General features: G+C 41.7%; 1 protein-coding gene across 2 annotated transcripts in view; it reads right to left on the reverse strand.

Annotated features, from left to right (window-relative positions):
- The window catches only part of SPMIP2 (sperm microtubule inner protein 2), a 79106-nt gene that overhangs the window by 22114 nt on the left and 38220 nt on the right, over window positions 1–18772 (reverse strand). The window contains exon 4 of one of the 2 annotated variants that reach the window (XM_082243630.1): window positions 5101–5257. In XM_082243630.1, coding sequence (XP_082099756.1) covers window positions 5101–5257 — 157 coding nt within the window. Of the gene's footprint in view, window positions 1–5073; window positions 5258–18772 lie in introns of both variants that reach the window. The other variant, XM_082243631.1, reaches the window with a different exon arrangement.

Below are 18772 nucleotides of genomic sequence, written 5' to 3' on the forward strand. Positions count from 1 at the left end.
GGCGTACAATGGATGATTCCAAAGTTGACCACTGAATCCATTTAATTTATGACCAACAGATCTCAGAACAGAAAATGTTTGCAAGATTATGTTTAAGAATTTTATACTGCTACAAGACCATCATGCCAGGGATGCCAAAGACATAGAATCATCTGGGTGCTTTTCGCCCCAAGTTTTTTTAGTACCGAAGGCAGGAACCTTCTGGTTGATCCCAGTTTTAAGGAATCGTACATACACCCCAATAGGTTTAGGATGGAGCCAATGCAGACAGTCACAGGGATAGTTCAGCTGGAGGACCAGTTAGTGTCAATCGACCTGCCGACTCATACTTTCAGGTACAGATCAAGGCCCAGCACCAGAGGCATGTGGGATTTGTTGTGACCAGATGTCACTTCCAATTCAGGTGTTTGCCTTTTATAGAATTGGCACAGCCCCAGGAATATTTTGAAAATCTTGTTGGCAGTGCTGGTGGTACCTTGGGCCAGGTGGCACATGAGGGCATTTCAATTTGCCTTCTTTAGACTATGGGCTGGGCTGTCTATGGATCAGAAAATCTTTGTGCCTTTACAAATTCAGCAAGAACTGGAATTGTGGACATTGCCACTGTACTTCTTTCAGGGCATGCCTCTCAGCCCAGGAGATAGGATGACTCTGAAGGCAGATCCCAATCTTTGGGCCTGGGGAGTACAGAATCTGAAGAAACAGGTGGAATGCATACTCCCAAATTATCTGGAACTGAAGGAAACATTTTCTAGCCTTGCAAGCCTTTTGGTATCTACTTCAAAGAGCCCTGAGTGAAGTTGGTTGACATCACGACAGCAGTAACCTGAATTTCCTGCCCTAGGGACACCAGAAACCTTTTTCCTGTTACATCTTGCAATAGAAACTTTTTGCTGGACAGAGAGCCACTTACAGCCAGTTAAAGTTGGCCTTCTTGCCAGGAAAGCAAAATGAACTAGCGGTTTGGTTAGGCAGAATATTTTTCAACAAGTGCCTCAAACCAATATTGGCCCAATGAGGCTTTCCAGCAGTAATTCACATGGATACTCCACTGAACATGCAGCTTCTGATATTTGCAACAGGATACCAATGCAAAGACTTCTTCATACAAGATAGGTTCACAGTGCCATGAAATTTTTCATTTGATCTTTCTCTCTCTCTCCAGTGTCCTTGAATATTAAGATGCTTCTGAAAATTTGGACAGAACAAGTCCATGCCATACAGGTCATTTCCACCTGCCGAGAAGGCCTTGGCTTACATTGCTCCCCCAGATGTCATCAGCACCACCAAACCTGTTTCTGGTCAAATTAAAACCTTTTATGGCAAGGTCAGTGACAGCACCCTAATCCAATGAGACTACTCCAATAGCTTGGCTATGGAATAGGCCAGATTAGAGGTGCAGGGATTCTCATCCAAGCTTGTTCAGACCTTGGTGTCCAGAATATCATCCGTAAACGCTACATATACGAGGATCTGAAACAAGTTTGTTTTTGTTGCTCAACAAAAGCTTTCTCTCCTATGTTCCCTGCTCTAGGCAAGATCCTTGACATTTTACGGTCAGCGCTAGAGGTTGGTCTGGCATACAACTCCAATTTAAGGTACAAATCTTTACCTTATATTTCACAGGCTTCAGACGGGTGGAAAAGCCAGTTACCAGATGCTTTTTGCAGGTGACAATCTATATATAGTATGACCTTGAAGGAGATCCTTGTTCCCTCTGTGGGACTTAGGCTTGGATCTGAGAGCACTGGTAGCCTTTGGGGCAGTTATTCCAGGATTTTTTGGAAGATCTATGTAAGGCGGCTTGCTTGAAGTTCTTGTGCGGCCTTCATTCAACCTTACAAACGAGATGTGCGATCAGCAAGTTTGGGACAAGAGGGATCAATTCTTTTTGGCTTTAACAGCTTTACTTTGTCTTTTTTCATGTGTTCTCTCCCTTTATTCAGCTAGGGTATATCTCGTTGGGTGCTGACGTGAGGTGGGCAAGGAAAACGTAAAATAGTTATCATACTTACCATAATGTTTTTTTCCTGGCCTATCCCCACATTGGCACAGGACTCCCTCCCTAGTGGCCTGTCGCAGGCTAGGTTATCGAACACTTCAGTTGGGGGAGGGGCTGTCTTTTATCTAGCCAGGAAGAGGTGGTCCTGTGGGCTACAGAGGAGGTGTTAACCCATTGTGTGCTGACGTGAATATAGGCCAGGAAAGGAAAATTACGGTAAGCATGATAACAATTTTCCGTTTTACTTACTAGGGATTGCCATCTAAAAATGAAATAATGTGAAAAACAGAGCTAGGGTTTAACACTAACAGAACATCAATTTTAAGTTTGAGTGTTTCCTTTGTAAGCACATGGTTGAATACATCAAACCCTTTGGCACTTTAACCCTTCTCTTTTCTATTCTTCTACTGACCACCTATACAAATAAATCTCACCCCTGTCCTGCCTCAATCTAGCTACTTCTGTCTACAATAAATCCCTGTCCTCAACCCTGGACAAGCTGCCCCCCTCACTACACACAATCGGGCCCCTACAACCCTGGCAAACAGATGACACCAGGAATCTCAAAAAATGTAGCCGTGCAGAGTCTGTGGCGTAAGACTAATGCCTCGTACAAACGCAACGATTATCGGCTGACCGATCGTCCGACTTTTGTCTAGAGTGGTGTTTTGTTGGTTGGAATGTGCCTAGACTGCACACGAATTTTCTCGGCCAACAAAAATCTACTTCAGAAGTGATGTCATGTGCTGGTTTACTTTCCGTGTGTTTTTTCTTCTCTGAGCATGCCCAGTCTTGCTCATCAGATTTTTGTCTGCCGAAATCTGTACTGACTGACAGAAAATCGGCCGTTGTGTTGACGGCCAACAAATTTTATAGCCTGCACACCCAGATTTTTTTTTCGGCCGAAAAGTCGGAGTCGGTTGTCGGAAGCATCATACTAACAAGCCGAAAATCAGCCGATCGGACGTTGGCCGAAAATTCACGGCCAATTATCGACGCGTGTGTAAGGGGCTTAAGTCTCTCAGAGACTTCAGTCAATACAAATCTGCCCTCCAAAAATACAATTCTTACCTCCACACTGCCAAACAGACCTATTTTATCACTCTCATTAAAACCACCTCATCCAGTCCTCTTCAACTCTTCTCTACCTTTCTCTCTACTTCATCCTTCACTGCCTCCACCTGCTAAATCACTCACTGGTCAGGAGATTGCTAATCAATTCAAAAGTAAAATGTATTAAATTTGTGATGAAATCTGCACTCTACAGGTTTCTCCTCCGCTTAACACCCCATGTCAACAGGTAAAATCAACACTCTCCTTATTCAAACCTGCTACCATAGACGAAGTTGCTAAACTCCTTTCTAACGCCCACCTAACCACCTGTCCTCTGGACCCTATTCCCTCTCAAATACTACGGTCAACCTCCTGACTCTGTAACCCACATCTTCAATCTCTCCCTCTCTTCCGGCATCTTCCCCAATTCTCTAAAACATGCACTGTTCACCCCCATACTTAAAAAGCCATCCCTGAACCCTAACAATCTTCACAATATACGACGTTCCTTCCCTTTTCCTCAAAACTCCTCGAATGCTGGTCCACAACCAACTTAGTGACCACCTCATTAAGAATAACCTTGATCCCCTTCAGTCTGGATTTTGCCCTCAACACTCCACGGAAACTGCTCTTTTAAAGTTCACAAATCACTTACTAACAGCAAAACGCAATGAACACTATTCTATACACCTACTTTTGGATCTTTCGGCTGCCTTTGATACGGTTGACCAACCCCTCCTACTCAAAAAACTGCACTCCTTTGGTCTCAATGACCATGCTCTTCACTGGCTGTCATCCTACCTATCCCACTGCACCTTCAGTGTCATTTACAATCCTACTTCCTCCTCCTTGGACCTCTCTTATTTTCAATCTACACCTCCTCCCTGTGTCAGCTGATAGCTTTCCTTGGCTTTCAATATCATTTCTACGCTGACGAGACCCAAATCTATCTCTCCACCCCTCAGCTCAATTCATCAGTCTCCTCGCGCATTACTAACTTACCAATAGACATACAGTATCTATCTGGATGTCACACCACTTCCTCAAACTTAACTTGTCCAAAACCGAGCTCAAAATATTTTCTCCCCTACGTGCCTCTTCTACTGACTTCTCTGTCAAGAGCAATGGCACAACCATCCACCCATCCCCGCATGCCAGGGTGCTAGGTGTTATCCTGGACTCCGAACTCTCCTTTCAGCCCCACGTAGAATCACTTTCCAAGACTTTTGCCGCCTCAACCTATGCAACATCTCTAAAATACGTCCCTTCCTAACCATTGAAACCACAAAGCTCCTGATTCATTCCCTACTTATATCTCTTCTCGACTGCTGCAGCTTCCTTCTCATTGGCTTACCTTTTTTTAAATGGACTATTCCCCCTTCAGTCCATCTTGAATGCTGCTGCTAGACTCCTCCACCTTACAAACAGCTCGGTGTCTGCTACCCCTCTCTGCCAATCCCTCCATTGGCTCCCACTCACCCAACAAATTAAATTCAATATGCTAACAATAACTTGCAAAGCTATCCACAACTCGGGCCCCATCTTCATCACTAATCTATTCTCAAAATACCAACCAAATTGACCTCTCCGTACCTCCCAAGACCTCCTGCTCTCTAGCTTCCTTGTCACCTCCTCATTCTCGTCTCCAGGTCTTCTCCTGAACCTCTCCCATCCTTTTGAAATTCCCTACCCTAGTCTATCCAACTATCTCCAACTCTATCCACTTTTAAGCGATCCCTGAAAATTTCTCTTTTCAGGAAAGCCTATCCTGCCCCCACCTAACAACTGTTCTTTTATCCTCTTCATCAGCTCATCCCCCACAGGTATTACCTTTTTGTATCACTTTACCCTTCCTCTTAGATTGTAAGCTCTAACAAGCAGGGCCCTCTGATTCCTCCTGTATTGAATTGTATTGTAACTGTAGTGTCTGCCCTAACATTGTAAAGTGCTGCGCCAACTGTTAGCGCTATATAAATCCTGTATATTAATAACTTACTGCAGAGTGTGGTCATCTTTACCCACATGGGCATGTGTGTTTAACATACCTGCTGTAAGTAGCCTGGAATAGGAGTTGGTGTTTTGCTTCTCTCACACAGTGATGACCAATGACCATTAGTGTAACCGTAATCATCATATTTCGTCCATGCCAATGTAGCTCTTGATCCAGGCCCTTCTGTGTCAAGTTTATGTGGCAAAGGGTGCCTGCATTATAGAATGAATTCAAGTTATAATGTTTTAGCTTGTATTTTTTTTTTTTTTAAATAGACACAACTATTCCGTCCATATTTTATAATACCGCATACACCTACATGTCTTGTGCATGTTATATAATCTTCCGTTCTCTAGAAAAACAGATATGCATTGATCACCTATATTCCTAGCCTTTCTCTGCAAGTAATCAGTGAGTTAAAAGGCAGATTTTTTATACAAGGAAGTAGGTAAAAAAATAACATACAGTACAAAAATAAAAAAATCAATCCGGTGCATTCACATTCTTTAAACTTCCTGAGCTACCATAAAACAAAGAAACCCAAGGGACTCTAGGATAGCCTGTCCATCCTCTGTCCACTTTGTGGAACCTTGATCTCTAAGGGTAATAGCAACTATTGCGTTGCAGTAATCATGCAGGTTACCACAACGCATGGTAACGTAACTACCGTGCACTGCATTGCTAAAATAGTGCTTTTTTTGTGTGTGTTTTAAAGGGTTAGGCAACCTGCAAATGTATACCTTAATGTACTGCAAAGATGTAAATGGGCCATTAGAAATTCGTTTTCAAATGGCTATCTATACTTATAAGACCCGCTTAAAGCTACTTATACATATTAGAGAATGAAAGCTTCAGAAAAAATGTAAACAATGGCCTTTTAATTTGAGCATTTACACAGAAAGGGTCCATGTGCTTGGAAACCTATCAGTACTAATATACATATTTAAAGCATGTGATAGGATCAATTCACAAAGCTTTAATATAGGGATAAGGATCTTTTTTTTTTTTTTTTTGATGCATGTCTGAAATTTTCAAATATCATTAGTGTCAGCTGAAAAACAAAGCTAACTTTTTTGAAAATATAGATTTTTATTTTGGTCTGTTAGTTTTGTAAATAGATGTTTGAGAAGTGATAAAACTGTATGGATTATACTCTTTTCCCCATAGGACCAACATGTTTAAAGAGGTTGTAAACTCACTAATTTTTATTTTTTTTCTTCACCCTGAAAGAGAAACGCATAATGAGCTAGTATGCATCGCATACTAGCTCATTATGAAATACCTTAGAACCCCCGCCGTGCCGCCCGCTTACCTCTGACGGGCGACATGTCCAGTCGCCTGTCTTCCGGGATCGCGGCATCCGGCCATCTGATTGGCCGGAGCCGCGGTGACGTCACTCCCGCGCACGCGCGTGGGAGCCGACAGTCACGGCACAGGACTCTGAAGGAACGGCACCAGCGGCCATTCCTTCAGAGCGCATGAACCAGTGATGTCACTGGCTGCATGTAAGGTAAATATCTCCTAAACGGTACATGTTTAGGAGATATTTACAGTACCTATAGGTAAGCATCATCATAGGCTTACCTATAGGTACAACTTGCAGAGGAGGGTATACTTCCTCTTTAAAACATGTAGGAATAAATCTTTTCAGTTACAACTATTGCTAATGTCATTTCTATCATTTTAATAAAGAATCATTAAAAAACAATAAGGTGGTTTATGGTTGGTTCAGAGTTTCTATACATCAATAGAACCTCCCCATCTGGCCCTCATATTGCATTTTTCAAATTTTCTTATACCATACGATGATTACAACACATCAATCAGAGACATTGATGCACAATTCAGACATGGGAAGGCAATGACTTCTAACCACGTTTCATGAACCAACGGTTCACTTCCTTGGGGGATTCAGGAGATGGATGCATTAAGCACTCATTAAGATCAGCCAATGTATTAAAATCATGGAGGCACCCGAGTATGTACTTTCCACTGTCTGGAAAACAAACTGCAGTGGATCAAAGGAGAAGTTGCTTTACTCGTGTTTTTTTTTTTTTTTTTAACAAACTTTAGATCAATCCCAGATAAATATAATATTACCAAATCTATCATACAGCGTAGCTAATTCAAGCATGATCTTCTATTTAAACAAACTTCTCCCATGAGTTAGGGACCTCCTAACGCTTTTGTCATGAATTGTTTTGGAACTGTATTGTATTGTAAAGTGTTATGCAAATTATTGCTGGCACATAAATCCTGTATAATAATATAATAAAAATCCATCATCCGTTAACACCTGTATAGTATCACTATATTTCAGAGATTTGATATTGCTTATCCTCGTCCAATACAAGAGGCAGTTAACAATGCAAGGTAAAGTGTTACTAAACCCACAACAGTAAAATCAGTCTGCATATGCAGTAAAGCATGCTTGTTATACTCACTGGGGAACCTAAGGTGTTAATCCTCTGCATTTTGTAAAAAGGCTGTTTGATCCTTTCTCCTCTGATCCTCCCATTCTTCCACAGTCCCCAGACCATCTCTTGATAGAACAGAGGCAGAGGACAAGCTGCACATGCTCAGTTTGGTGTGTATTGCTAGAGAGTTTTTTTTTTTTCTTGGGAGAGTGCATGTGATCAGCACAGGGCCAAAGAGCACTGCCCAGACAGAGGGTCAGGCATCCTGCAGCCTCATAGGACAATCATGGGAGAATGTAAACTCCTCCTACAAGTGTTAATCAGACACGGACACAAGACTACTGGAAATGCTGATGAGAAAAGGTATTTAGCAGCGTATATTTACTAAAATGAATGCATTTCCATGTTCTGTGTACTGTGGGAGACCAGATATAGTGAATGCAGGGTCCTGGGTTTAGCACTTTAATATGTCAAAAAAAAAGGTGATCAGAATCATTTCATCCACAAAAAAAAAAAAAAAAAAAAATCTCCCACCAAATTCTTTCCACCCCTTGCAGCAGCACAATCAATGGACCAAATTTCCATTTGTTTTTGTTTTTTAATACTTAAACCAAGTTTTTTTTATTTCTTTGCATATATGCAATTCTGAACAGAATGGGTTACCTACGCAGTATTACAAACTTTTGGAATGAATTCTGTTTGGCTCATATCCTCATGTAACTCTCCTGTTCTTACAGCAGATGGCACCAAAGACCTAACATGGCCTAGACTGCTGGTTTTCCTTCCAGTGACATCATAGGCACTTTCCTAATAGATCCCATCTGGTTGCTCATCCACACAGACAAGTCAAATTAAACATAAATATTTTTCTTGCACACAAGAGCATTCCTTGTGTTTCCAGTCACTAGGAGGCTGAAGTCAAAAACCGTTCTGCAAACTATTCTCTCTTTTACAGAACCTTAGTCATCAATTTCTGTTTCCACACTCCCAGTTCAATGGAAAGAACGTAACTCTTGGTTTTCAATCTTAGCTAAACTTTTATTGTGCATGAGAGCTTAGAAGATATTACAGCTGCATATTACACACTGTATTAAAACCAAAATTAAGCAGCGCTAGCATAAAACAAATGTGTTAAAATGTGACATGTTGTTATAAATAATACAATTGATTAAAAAAAGTCCTTATAAAGTGATCCAAATAAAGTGCTCAAGTGCAGAAATTTTCAGAAGTGCTCCAAGGTGATAGGTGACCCCTCTTGGTTCCCCACTCGCCACAATGCCAGATTGTTTGCGCCTTGAATGTATATTGCACAAAAGCCTTCTTAGCTGGGATCTTTGGATAATTTTTCATAAATCCTTGGATAAAAGTAAGGTGTGATCCGCCTCCGTATCCACCATTAAAATATAGAAAGACCGTACATGGCGAAGTATGCTTGAACAGTTTATTATTTGTTTACAAAGTCAAAAACATACTCACAAACATGTAATATAAGTATTGCATGTATCACAGCCTCGTGTAAGCCGCATTTGGCGTGCGTTCCATGGTGTGACCAGGAAGTGCTTGACCGGAAGTGACGATGCGTCTCGTCCGTAGCCGGAAGTTGAGTCAGCGCGTTTCGCCCTCCTCCTGGGCGTTTTCAAATTTTTTTTTGCACTGATTACTCTAGTAATGTCATTGGTCCCCCCAAAAGTGTCACAAATGTCAGGTGTCTGATCTGTCTGCCGCAATGTCGCAGTCCCGCTAAAAATCACTGATCACTGCCATTTACTAGTAAAAAAAAATTAAAAAGGACATAAATCTATCCCATAGTTTGTAGACCAATCAATATACACATATTGGGATTTTATTTTAGCAAAATATGTAGCAGAATACAAATTGACCTAAAATTATGAAAAAATGTGATTTTAATTTTTTTTTATTGGGAATGTTGTATAGCAGAAAGTAAAAAAATATATATTTTGTTTTCCAGAATTGTCGCTCTTTTTTCATTTATAGTGCAAAAAAATAAATATAGCATAGATGATCGAATAGCACCAAAAGAAAGCCCTCTTTGTGGGAAAAACAGGACATCAATTTTATTTAGGGTACAGTGTCCCATTACCGCGCAATTGTCAGTTAAAATTACGCAGTGCCGTTTCACAAAAAATGGCCTGGTCATTAAGGGGGTAAATCCTCCCGGTCCAGAAGTGGTTAAAAGAAAAAAATATTTTCATCGAAATGCCTTTTTATACTTAACCCTAAAGTATGAAGGCAAAACTTTTTTATTTATTTATTTGTAATTTTGGATAGAGTGGAGAGGGATTACAACAACTATTTAGTTTTTACTGTGGTCTATGCCCTCGTTAGGGAGAGTTGCCCTCTCTGTCTTCCCGCTAACTCATGACACTAGGCATTTTTTTTTCTCCTTACCTTGTAAATTCGAATGTTCCCCTCTCTCAGGATCCAGAAGCGGACACCATCCCCACAGGGTGGTGGCAGGGGTCCGTCGATCTCAGAGGAAGGGGTGGGGGGGTGGGCATAGCATAGCTTGATCTGCAGTCCCCCCACTTAGAAGCGGCAGCATGGGGGGACCTTGATTGGGGACCTAAGGGGGAAGGGATCTGACTTCACAAGGTAAGGAGAAAAAAAAGTTAGAGTGAGGTGGGAGGGATGGTAAAAAGAATAGTTTTATCCAATATACTGTATATATTGGTGATCGACCGATATCGTTTTTTTTTTACCGATACCAATATTTTGGTCATCGCATATTGGTATCGGCCGATCTTTTCGTACATTAAAATTTTATTTTATTTTTTTATTTATTATTTTTTTTTACAGGTACTCTTGTGGAGGGATCAGGGGGTCTAAAAGACCCTAAACCCCTCCTCTGCACTTAAAAGCATTCAAAACACCAAGTTTGGCTGTTTTGAATGCTGTAATTTTTTTAAATTTGGCGCTGAGTACCCAGAAGTGATGTCATGACATCACTTCCGGGTTTTTACATGGAGACCCGATCAGAGCCGAATGTGGCTTTGAGCGGGTCTTCTCTTTGGCGGCCGTGCAGGATAGCGGCGGGAGGGGGGGATGTTCCCTCCTGCTCCTTGTAATGACAGCCGAGCGGCTTCTCCGCTGCATCGGTTGTCATACATCGGCTATGGATGCCAGTACTGGGGTGATGCCTCTAGCTGCAGGAATCACTCCGGTACATGCACTTTCCCGAAATATCGGCAATATCGGTAACCTTAGGGGCCGATTCCGATATATCGGGGAAAGTGCAGATGGCCCTCGATATATCGGCTTTGCCGATAATTGGTCTATCTCTAGTATATATTGTACAGAACAAACCATAGATTGTCTTGATTGAGTTATGTTGCTTCCACATACTGCAAATCTTTAAATGCTTGCAACCCTGACTGCTTGTGTTAATATTTTATACCCTAGGACCCATTAGCTGGCTCAGAGAACAGTGCTGGGTAATGTGTAAGAGGCAGGAATGCCATGAATGCTAATTTTCTCAACAGTTATTGATGAAACAATACTCTATCTCCACCTAAACTGGTTACTCATTTAGCAAACATTAACTTGTAATATTTAATCCCTTAAAGATTAAGGTGAAACAAACCTTAGTGTTAGTAAAACTGTACATATTTTTGCAATTTCTTGGTGTATCCAGGTGCATTATACCTTATTTTTCAAGACTAATCGGGCCTTCATTATGTTCCTGGATAGCTCCTGATTTATTTTATCAAATGAAAACTGGCTTTAAAATATTACATAAATACTATTTTTTAAACTGTAGCTGTATACAGTATTTCTTGCCATTTCCCAAAATAAATTCTTAAACTCCTAACATTCAGAAGGATACCACATACTGCATGTGTGCATTAGTTGATGATTTTATCTTTAGTGAGGCCAACAAACGAGTGCACATTTTTTTTTCTTTTTAAATCTTACCTAAAACACACAGACCTCCCTTTTTTTTTTTTTATACGAACACTGACAGTAATACTGACACAGAGCATAAACCTAACACTGGCACTAAAACTAACCTAGATCTAGCACTGATCAGGCTTTTTTTTCCTTTATTATTATTATTTTGTTAACCGTTTTTTTTTTTTTTTCCTACACTGTCTTCTTTTATAGAAACTCACAAACAAGAAAGAGATTTATGTCCCGTACACACGTACCGATCGTCGGCCGAACGATCGGCCGTCTTTTGTCCAGTGCTGTCGTGTCTGTTGAAAACTACAAAAGACTGCACACGAATTTTGTCGACCAACAACAGCCGACTGCAGAAGTGATGTCATGTGATGGTTAACTTTCCTTATCTTTTTTTCTTTTCTGAGCATGCCCTGTCTTGCAAATCTGCTGTCTGTCGGCCGAAATCTGTACTGACTGACGCACAATCGGCCGTTCTGTTGTCGGCGTACAAAAATTTTAATGCCTGCACGACAGATTCTTTTCGGCCGAAAGTGCGCTGTCGGCTGTCGGAAGCATCATACTAACAAGCCTACAATCGGCCGATCGGTTGACGGCCGAATATTTACGGTCGACAATCGGTACGTGTGTACGAGGCGATAGGGGAGGCTTCTGTTACTAGCATGTACTGCAATAAACATTAGAATGCATTATTTAAATTAATTGTAAAGTCTTATTTTTTTAAAATAACAAACACGTTATACTTAAGATCCAGAACCTACTCTTCTTGGGTCCCTTGCCGGCACTCCTGCCTCCTCCTCCTTACTTCGGCGTGCCCCATAGCATTCCACTTGATCCAGAGCCGTGCTGCCTGTGTCCATAGACACAGACAGTGCGGATTGGCTCTGCTCCTCGCTTCCACGTCACAGGATTTGACTGAGAGCAGCGGGAGCCAACGGCTCCTGCTGTCTCAGTAAAGTCTGTGAAAGCAGGGAGAGAGGACAGACTTGCTGCAGATGGGCACAGCTGCAGATGACAGTAATACTACGGCGGCTGGTCGGCAAGTGGTTAAATTTTAATGCATTATTTAAGCATTTCTATACAATTTCCAAACTCATATACTCCTGGAGTAAAAATAAAGAATTTGAATAAAAAATTGAATATCCTGTTATTCTTTATGGTATTAAGGTTTGAACAAACTCAGATACAGATTTCACTTTGGATGGTCTGAGGAGGCCTGTAATGCTGCACAGTGGTCTGGACTGTGGTCAGAGGAGGCCTGTGATGCTGCAGAGTGCTGGATGGTGGTCTCAGGTCTGAGAGATGGCCTGTAATGCACAGTGCTCTGGATGCCACCATGCCAGCTGTCACTGGTCAGAGGAGGCCTGTAATACTGCAGAGTGCTGGATGGTGGTCTCAGGTCTGAGAGATGGCCTGTAATGCACAGTGCTCTGGATGCCGCCATGCCAGCGGTCACTGGTCAGAGGAGGCCTCTAATGCTGCAGAGTGCTGGATGGTGGTATCGGGTATGAGAGATGGCCTGTAATGCACAGTGCTCTGGATGCCGCCATGCCAGCAGTCACTGGTCAGAGGAGGCCGTAATGCTGCAGAGTGCTGGATGGTGGTATCAGGTATGAGAGATGGCCTGTAATGCACAGTGCTCTGGATGCCGCCATGCCAGCGGTCACTGGTCAGAGGAGGCCTGTAATGCTGCAGTGTGCTGGATGGTGGTATCCGATATGAGAGATGGCAATTGACGGCAGGACAGTGCGGCCATTGTTCTGGGAAGACGTCATATGACGTGATCCCAGAAAAGCAGGGCAGGCGCGCGATCGTGTGCGCGCCGCCCTGCACTGCCAGTGTCGGCGTGTCCCCGGGACACCCCCCGTCACTGGCAGGGGGGAAACAGCCAATGGGCATGGCTGTTTCCCACGTGATCGGCTGTGTTCCAATGACACAGCCGATCACAATACAGGAGCCCGGAAGATGACCGCGCATGCGCGATCGGGAGCGCGCAGCGCGGTCATGTCGGTGGCGCTGTGTTCCCTAGGAACACAGCTAGTCACCTTCAGTAGTAAACAGTCACTGACAGTGACTGTTTACTAAGTGATCGGCTGTGAATCCATTCACAGCCGATCACAAAATGTAAACAAAGAGCAGTAACTCACTGTTACTAGCTCTTCTCCCCTCACACAGTTTCCAGTGTGAGGAGAGCAGAGCTAGAAACAGTGAGTTACTGCTCTGTACACCTGTCCCAAAGTAAAATCACACAAATAAATGTCCCCACACAGTCCTCAGCCCCCCCAATTGCACCTGTCACCCAACAGTCACCTCATCAGTGCCCAGAAATTGACACCCATAAGGCTACGTTCACATGTGAGCGTAGCGATCGCGGGCAGAATCACAGCGATTCTGCCCACGATCCGGAAATCATTGCAAATTTCGGGACGCCTGTGCATTGCCTGTGATTTGCAATAGCACCCCAAACGCTGTGCGATGCCGCGATTTCCACCTGCCGAATCACGGTAACATCGCGCAAACAACACATGACGCCCAAAAAAGGTACAAGAGCTTCTTTGGGGCATCATGCGTTTGCGTGATGTTACCGCGATTCGGCAGGCGGAAATCACAGCAACATCGCACAGCGTTTGGGGTGCTATTGCAAATCACGGGCAACGCACAGGCGTCCCGCGATTTGCAATGATTTCTGGATCGCGGGCAGAATCGCAGTGATTCTGCCCGCGATCGCTACGCTCACATGTGGACAAAGCCTAAAGTTCACCGGTCACCAGAGACTGCCATCAGTACCGCCGTGCACCATCGCCCGTCACCTGTCACCCATCAGTGACCATCGCCCATCACCTGTCACCCCATCAATCACCGTCACCTGTCACCCCATCAGTCATCGTCATCTGTCACCCTATCAATCATTGTCACTTGTCACCCCATCAGTGATCGTCACTTGTCACCCCATCAATCATCGTCACTTGTCACCCCGTCAGTGATTGTCATCTGTCACCCCATCAATCATCGTCACTTGTCACCCCATCAGTCATTGTCACCTGTCACCCCATCAGTCATTGTCACCTGTCACCACATCAGTCATTGTCACCTGTCACCCCATCAGTCATCGTCACCTTTCACCCCATCAGTCATCGTCACCTGTCACCCCATCAGTCATCGTCACCTGTTTGCCATATACATGCAACCACTTACCGACCGCCTAACGACTATATGCGTCGGCCATTAAAAGCTAAATACTGGGGTTATGGCAGCAGATAGCTGCCATAACCCCGGTATTTTTTGAAACGGCGGGCGGTCGGCTTTCAGATAAGGGTGGTCCCAGTGGCGGATTCGCCGCGGAATTACCCTTACGGTGCAGGGGAAGAGGTCCCCCCCCCCCCCCCCTCCTGCTGCGTCCCAGATGTTTTCCCAGCTTACCGGACCCGCCGGCAGCGGGGAAAACTATCCGGTCCCGGATCCTCAGAGACAGGAAGTCGAGTGAGGGCAAGATGGCCCTCACTTGACTCTATGGTCTTGGAGGACCGGAGCTACGTCAAAAGACGTTGCCTAGCAACCAGTTTAAAGGGCCGCTTCTTTTTTTTTTTTTTTTTTTTTTTTTTTTTTTCTTTTTTAGTGTAGTTGTGAGCTGTGAGGTCTTTTTGACCCCAGATCTCACAATAAAGAGGACCTGTCATGCCTATTTCTATTACAAGGGATGTTTACATTCCTTGTAATAGGAATAAAAATGATCAAAACATTTTTTTTTTAACTGTGTAAAAATAAAAAAATTAATAAATAAAATCAATAGGAAAAAAAAAATTAAAGCGCCCTGTCCCCGTTAGCTCGCACGCAGAAGCAAACGCATACGCAAGTCCCACCCACATATGTAAACGGTGTTCAAACCATACATGTGAGGTATCTCCACGATCGTTAGAGCGAGAGCAATAATTTGAGCCCTAGACCTCCTCTGTAACTCTAAGCTGGTAACCTGCAGAAATTTTTAAAATGTTGCCTATGGGGATTTTTAAGTACCAATGTTTGGCGCCATTCTGTGAGCATGCGCAATTGTGAAGCATGACATGTTGGGTATCTAATTACTCGGCGTAACATTATCTTTCACATTATGGAAAAAAATTGGGCTAAATTTATTTTTTTAGTTCAAAAAATGAATTTTTTTCAAAAAAATTGCATTTGGAAGACTGCTGCGCAAATATGGTGTGATAAAAAATATTGAAATGATCTCCATTTTATTCTCTAGGGTCTCTGCTAAAAAAAAATATAATGTTTGGGGGTTCTAAGTAGTTTTCTAGCAAAAAAAAATGATTTTAGCTTGTAAACACCAAGTGTCAAAAATAGGCCCAGTCTTAAAGTGGATAAATGGACAACTTTGTGAAAAGTGCTACTTGGATGTTAGGCCTCTGTATGTGGCTAGGCTGTGTAAAAGTGTTACACATGTGGTATCGCCATACTCAGGAGGAATAGAAGAATGTATTTTGGGGTGCAATTTTTGCTATGTACATGCTATGTGTTAGAAATATTGCATAAATGGACAGCTTTGTGTAAAAAAAATTCGTTTTCATTTTCTTTCCACATTTTCCAAAAACTTGTGGAAAAAAATTACATATTCAAAAGACTCATTATTCCTCAAAAATTATACGTTGGGCTGTTTGCTTTCCAAAATGAGGTCATTTTATGGGGGTTTCCATTGTCCTGGTGCTCCAGGGCCTTCAAAAGTGCGATAGGTTGTCAGGAAATGATATGTGTAATTTGTGCTCCTAGAATGCCGGACGGTGCTACTTGGATGTTAGGCCTCTGTATGTGGCCAGGCTGTGAAAAAGTCTCACACATGTGGTATCGCCATACTCAGGAGGAGTAGTAGAATGTGTTTTGGGGTGTAGTTGCAAGTATACATATGCTGTGTGAGAGAAATAACCTGTTAATATGTCAATTTGTAAGAAAAAAAAATCTTCATTTTGCAAAGAGTTGTAGGAAAAAATTACAACTTCAAAAAACTCACCATGCCCCTTTTTAAATACCTTGGAATGTCTACTTTCCAAAAAGGGGTCATTTGGGGGGTATTTGTACTTTCCTGACTTTTTAGTGTCTCAAGAAATGAGATAGGCCTTCAGTACATCAGGTGTGGTCAAGTGTGATCAATTTTCAATGATTAGCACCAGAACTTGTGGACTCTATAACTTTCACAAAGACCAAATAATATACACTTATTTGGGTTATTTTTACCAAAGATAAGTAGCAGTATAAATTTTGGCCAAAATTTGTGAAGAAAAATTACTAATTTGCTAAATTTTATGACCGAAACAAAGAAAAATGCGTTTTTTTCACAATATTTTCAGTCTTTTTTTAATTATAGCACAAAAAATAAAAAAAACCCAGTAGTGATTAAATACCATCAAAAGAAAGCTCTATTTGTGTGGAAAAAAAGGACACAAATTTTTTATGGGTACAGTGTTGCATGACTGAGTAATTGTCATTCAAATTGTGAGAGAGCTGAAAGCTAAAAATCAGTCTGGGCAGGAAGGGGGTGAAAGTGCACTGTAGGCAAGTGGTTAAGAATGCCGCTGACGAAAACTTTGACGAAAACATTTTCATTGACGAATTTAACACTAGGGTAGAGGAAGCGTGCCTGCGACAGTTTCATCAGCTCTATCAACCCCCACCGAATTTGAAGATTATAGTGGGGGGAATTACAGGAGGAAGATTTCAGCAGGCCAGCAGCAAAAAGGGACTCATCACATTGACTAAGTAATGTCTATTGTGCTGTTTTGTTTTTTTATGTTAAACTTAAAGGCGAAGTTCACTTTAAGACTCCATGCACACTAGTATTTTTTTAAGCTCCTAGAAGCTTTTAGCATCTTTTTCTGCTCCTAGAAGCTAAATCGTGTTATCCTATGTGTCCATGCACCCTACTTTAGGCTATTCACGTTTTTTGAGCTTTAGCATCTAGGAGCAGAAAAAACATTTTTTTGTAGTGTGTTTTTTTTTTTTTGTAGCGTTTTTCCACCAGAAAAGGCTAAAGGCTCCTAACAACAGCTTTTTTAAAGTGTGTGTTTTTTTTTTTTTTCTTCATGTACTGTAAAAATCTAATAAAATGGTAATAATCTTATACCAAAAGCTACTGAAACGCTACTACAAGCCGGAATAAAAATGCTATTATCAGCATTATTCACCCAGCTTTTTTTTTTCTAGCGGATTTTAGCTTATAAAAAAAACACTAGTGTGCATGGAACCCTAGGAACATGTTATACTTATATTTAACCACTTCCATACAGAGCAGTTACACCCCCTTCCTGCCCCGACCAATTTTAAGCTTTCAGTGCTCTCACACTTTGAATGATAATTACTCAGTCATGCAGTGCTGTTCCCAATGACATTTTTTTTATAATTTTTTTTCACACAAATAGAGCTTTCTTTTGGTAGTATTTAATCACCACTGTGTTTTTTATTTTTTTCTAAATAAGTGAAAAAAGAGCGAAAATTTTAAAAACAAACAAACATTTTTATTATAACATTTTGCAAATAAGTAATTTTTTTTCATAAGTTTGGGCCAAAATTTATACTGCTACATATGTTTGGTAAAAATTACCCAAATTAGTGATTATTATTTAGTCTGTGTGAAAGTTATAGAGTCTACAAGCTATGGTGCCAATCATTGAAAATTGATCACACCTAATCACACTTGATGTACCAATCTCATTTCTTAAGGCCCTGAAATGTGAGGACAGTACAAATACCCCCCAAATTACCCCTCTTTGGAAAGTAGACAGTCCATGGTATTTAGTAAGAGGCATGTGAGTTTTTTGAAGTTGTAATTTTTTCTCACAATTCTTGGGAAAATGAAGAAATTTTTTTTTACACAAAATTGTCATAAGAAGTTATTTCTCACACACAGTATATGCATACTTGCAATTACACCCCATAATACATTCTGCTACTCTCCCGAGTATGGCAATACCACATGTGTGAGACTTTTACACAGCTTGGCCACATACAGAGGCCCAACATGTAAGGAGCACCATCAGGTGTTCTAGGAGCATAAATTACACATATAATTTTCTAGCGACCTATCACATTTTTGAAGGCACTGGAGCACCAGGACAATGGAATTAACCACCAATTGACCCCATTTTGGAAAGTAAACACCCCAATGTATATTCTATGAGGCATAATGAGTCTTTTGAACATGTCATTTTTTTTTTCCACAAGTTTTTGGAAAATGTGGAAACAAAATGAAAACATATTTTTTTTACACAAAGTTGTCAATTTATAAGATATTTCTAACACATAGCATGTGTATAGCAAAAATTACACCCCCAAAATACATTCTGCAACTCCTCCTGAGTATGGCGATACAACATATGTAGGACTTTGTCACAGCATAGCCACATACAG

The sequence above is a fragment of the Pelophylax lessonae genome (assembly GCF_965119305.1).
Source record: "Pelophylax lessonae genome assembly, chromosome: 1".
In the NCBI taxonomy this organism is placed as follows: domain Eukaryota; kingdom Metazoa; phylum Chordata; class Amphibia; order Anura; family Ranidae; genus Pelophylax; species Pelophylax lessonae.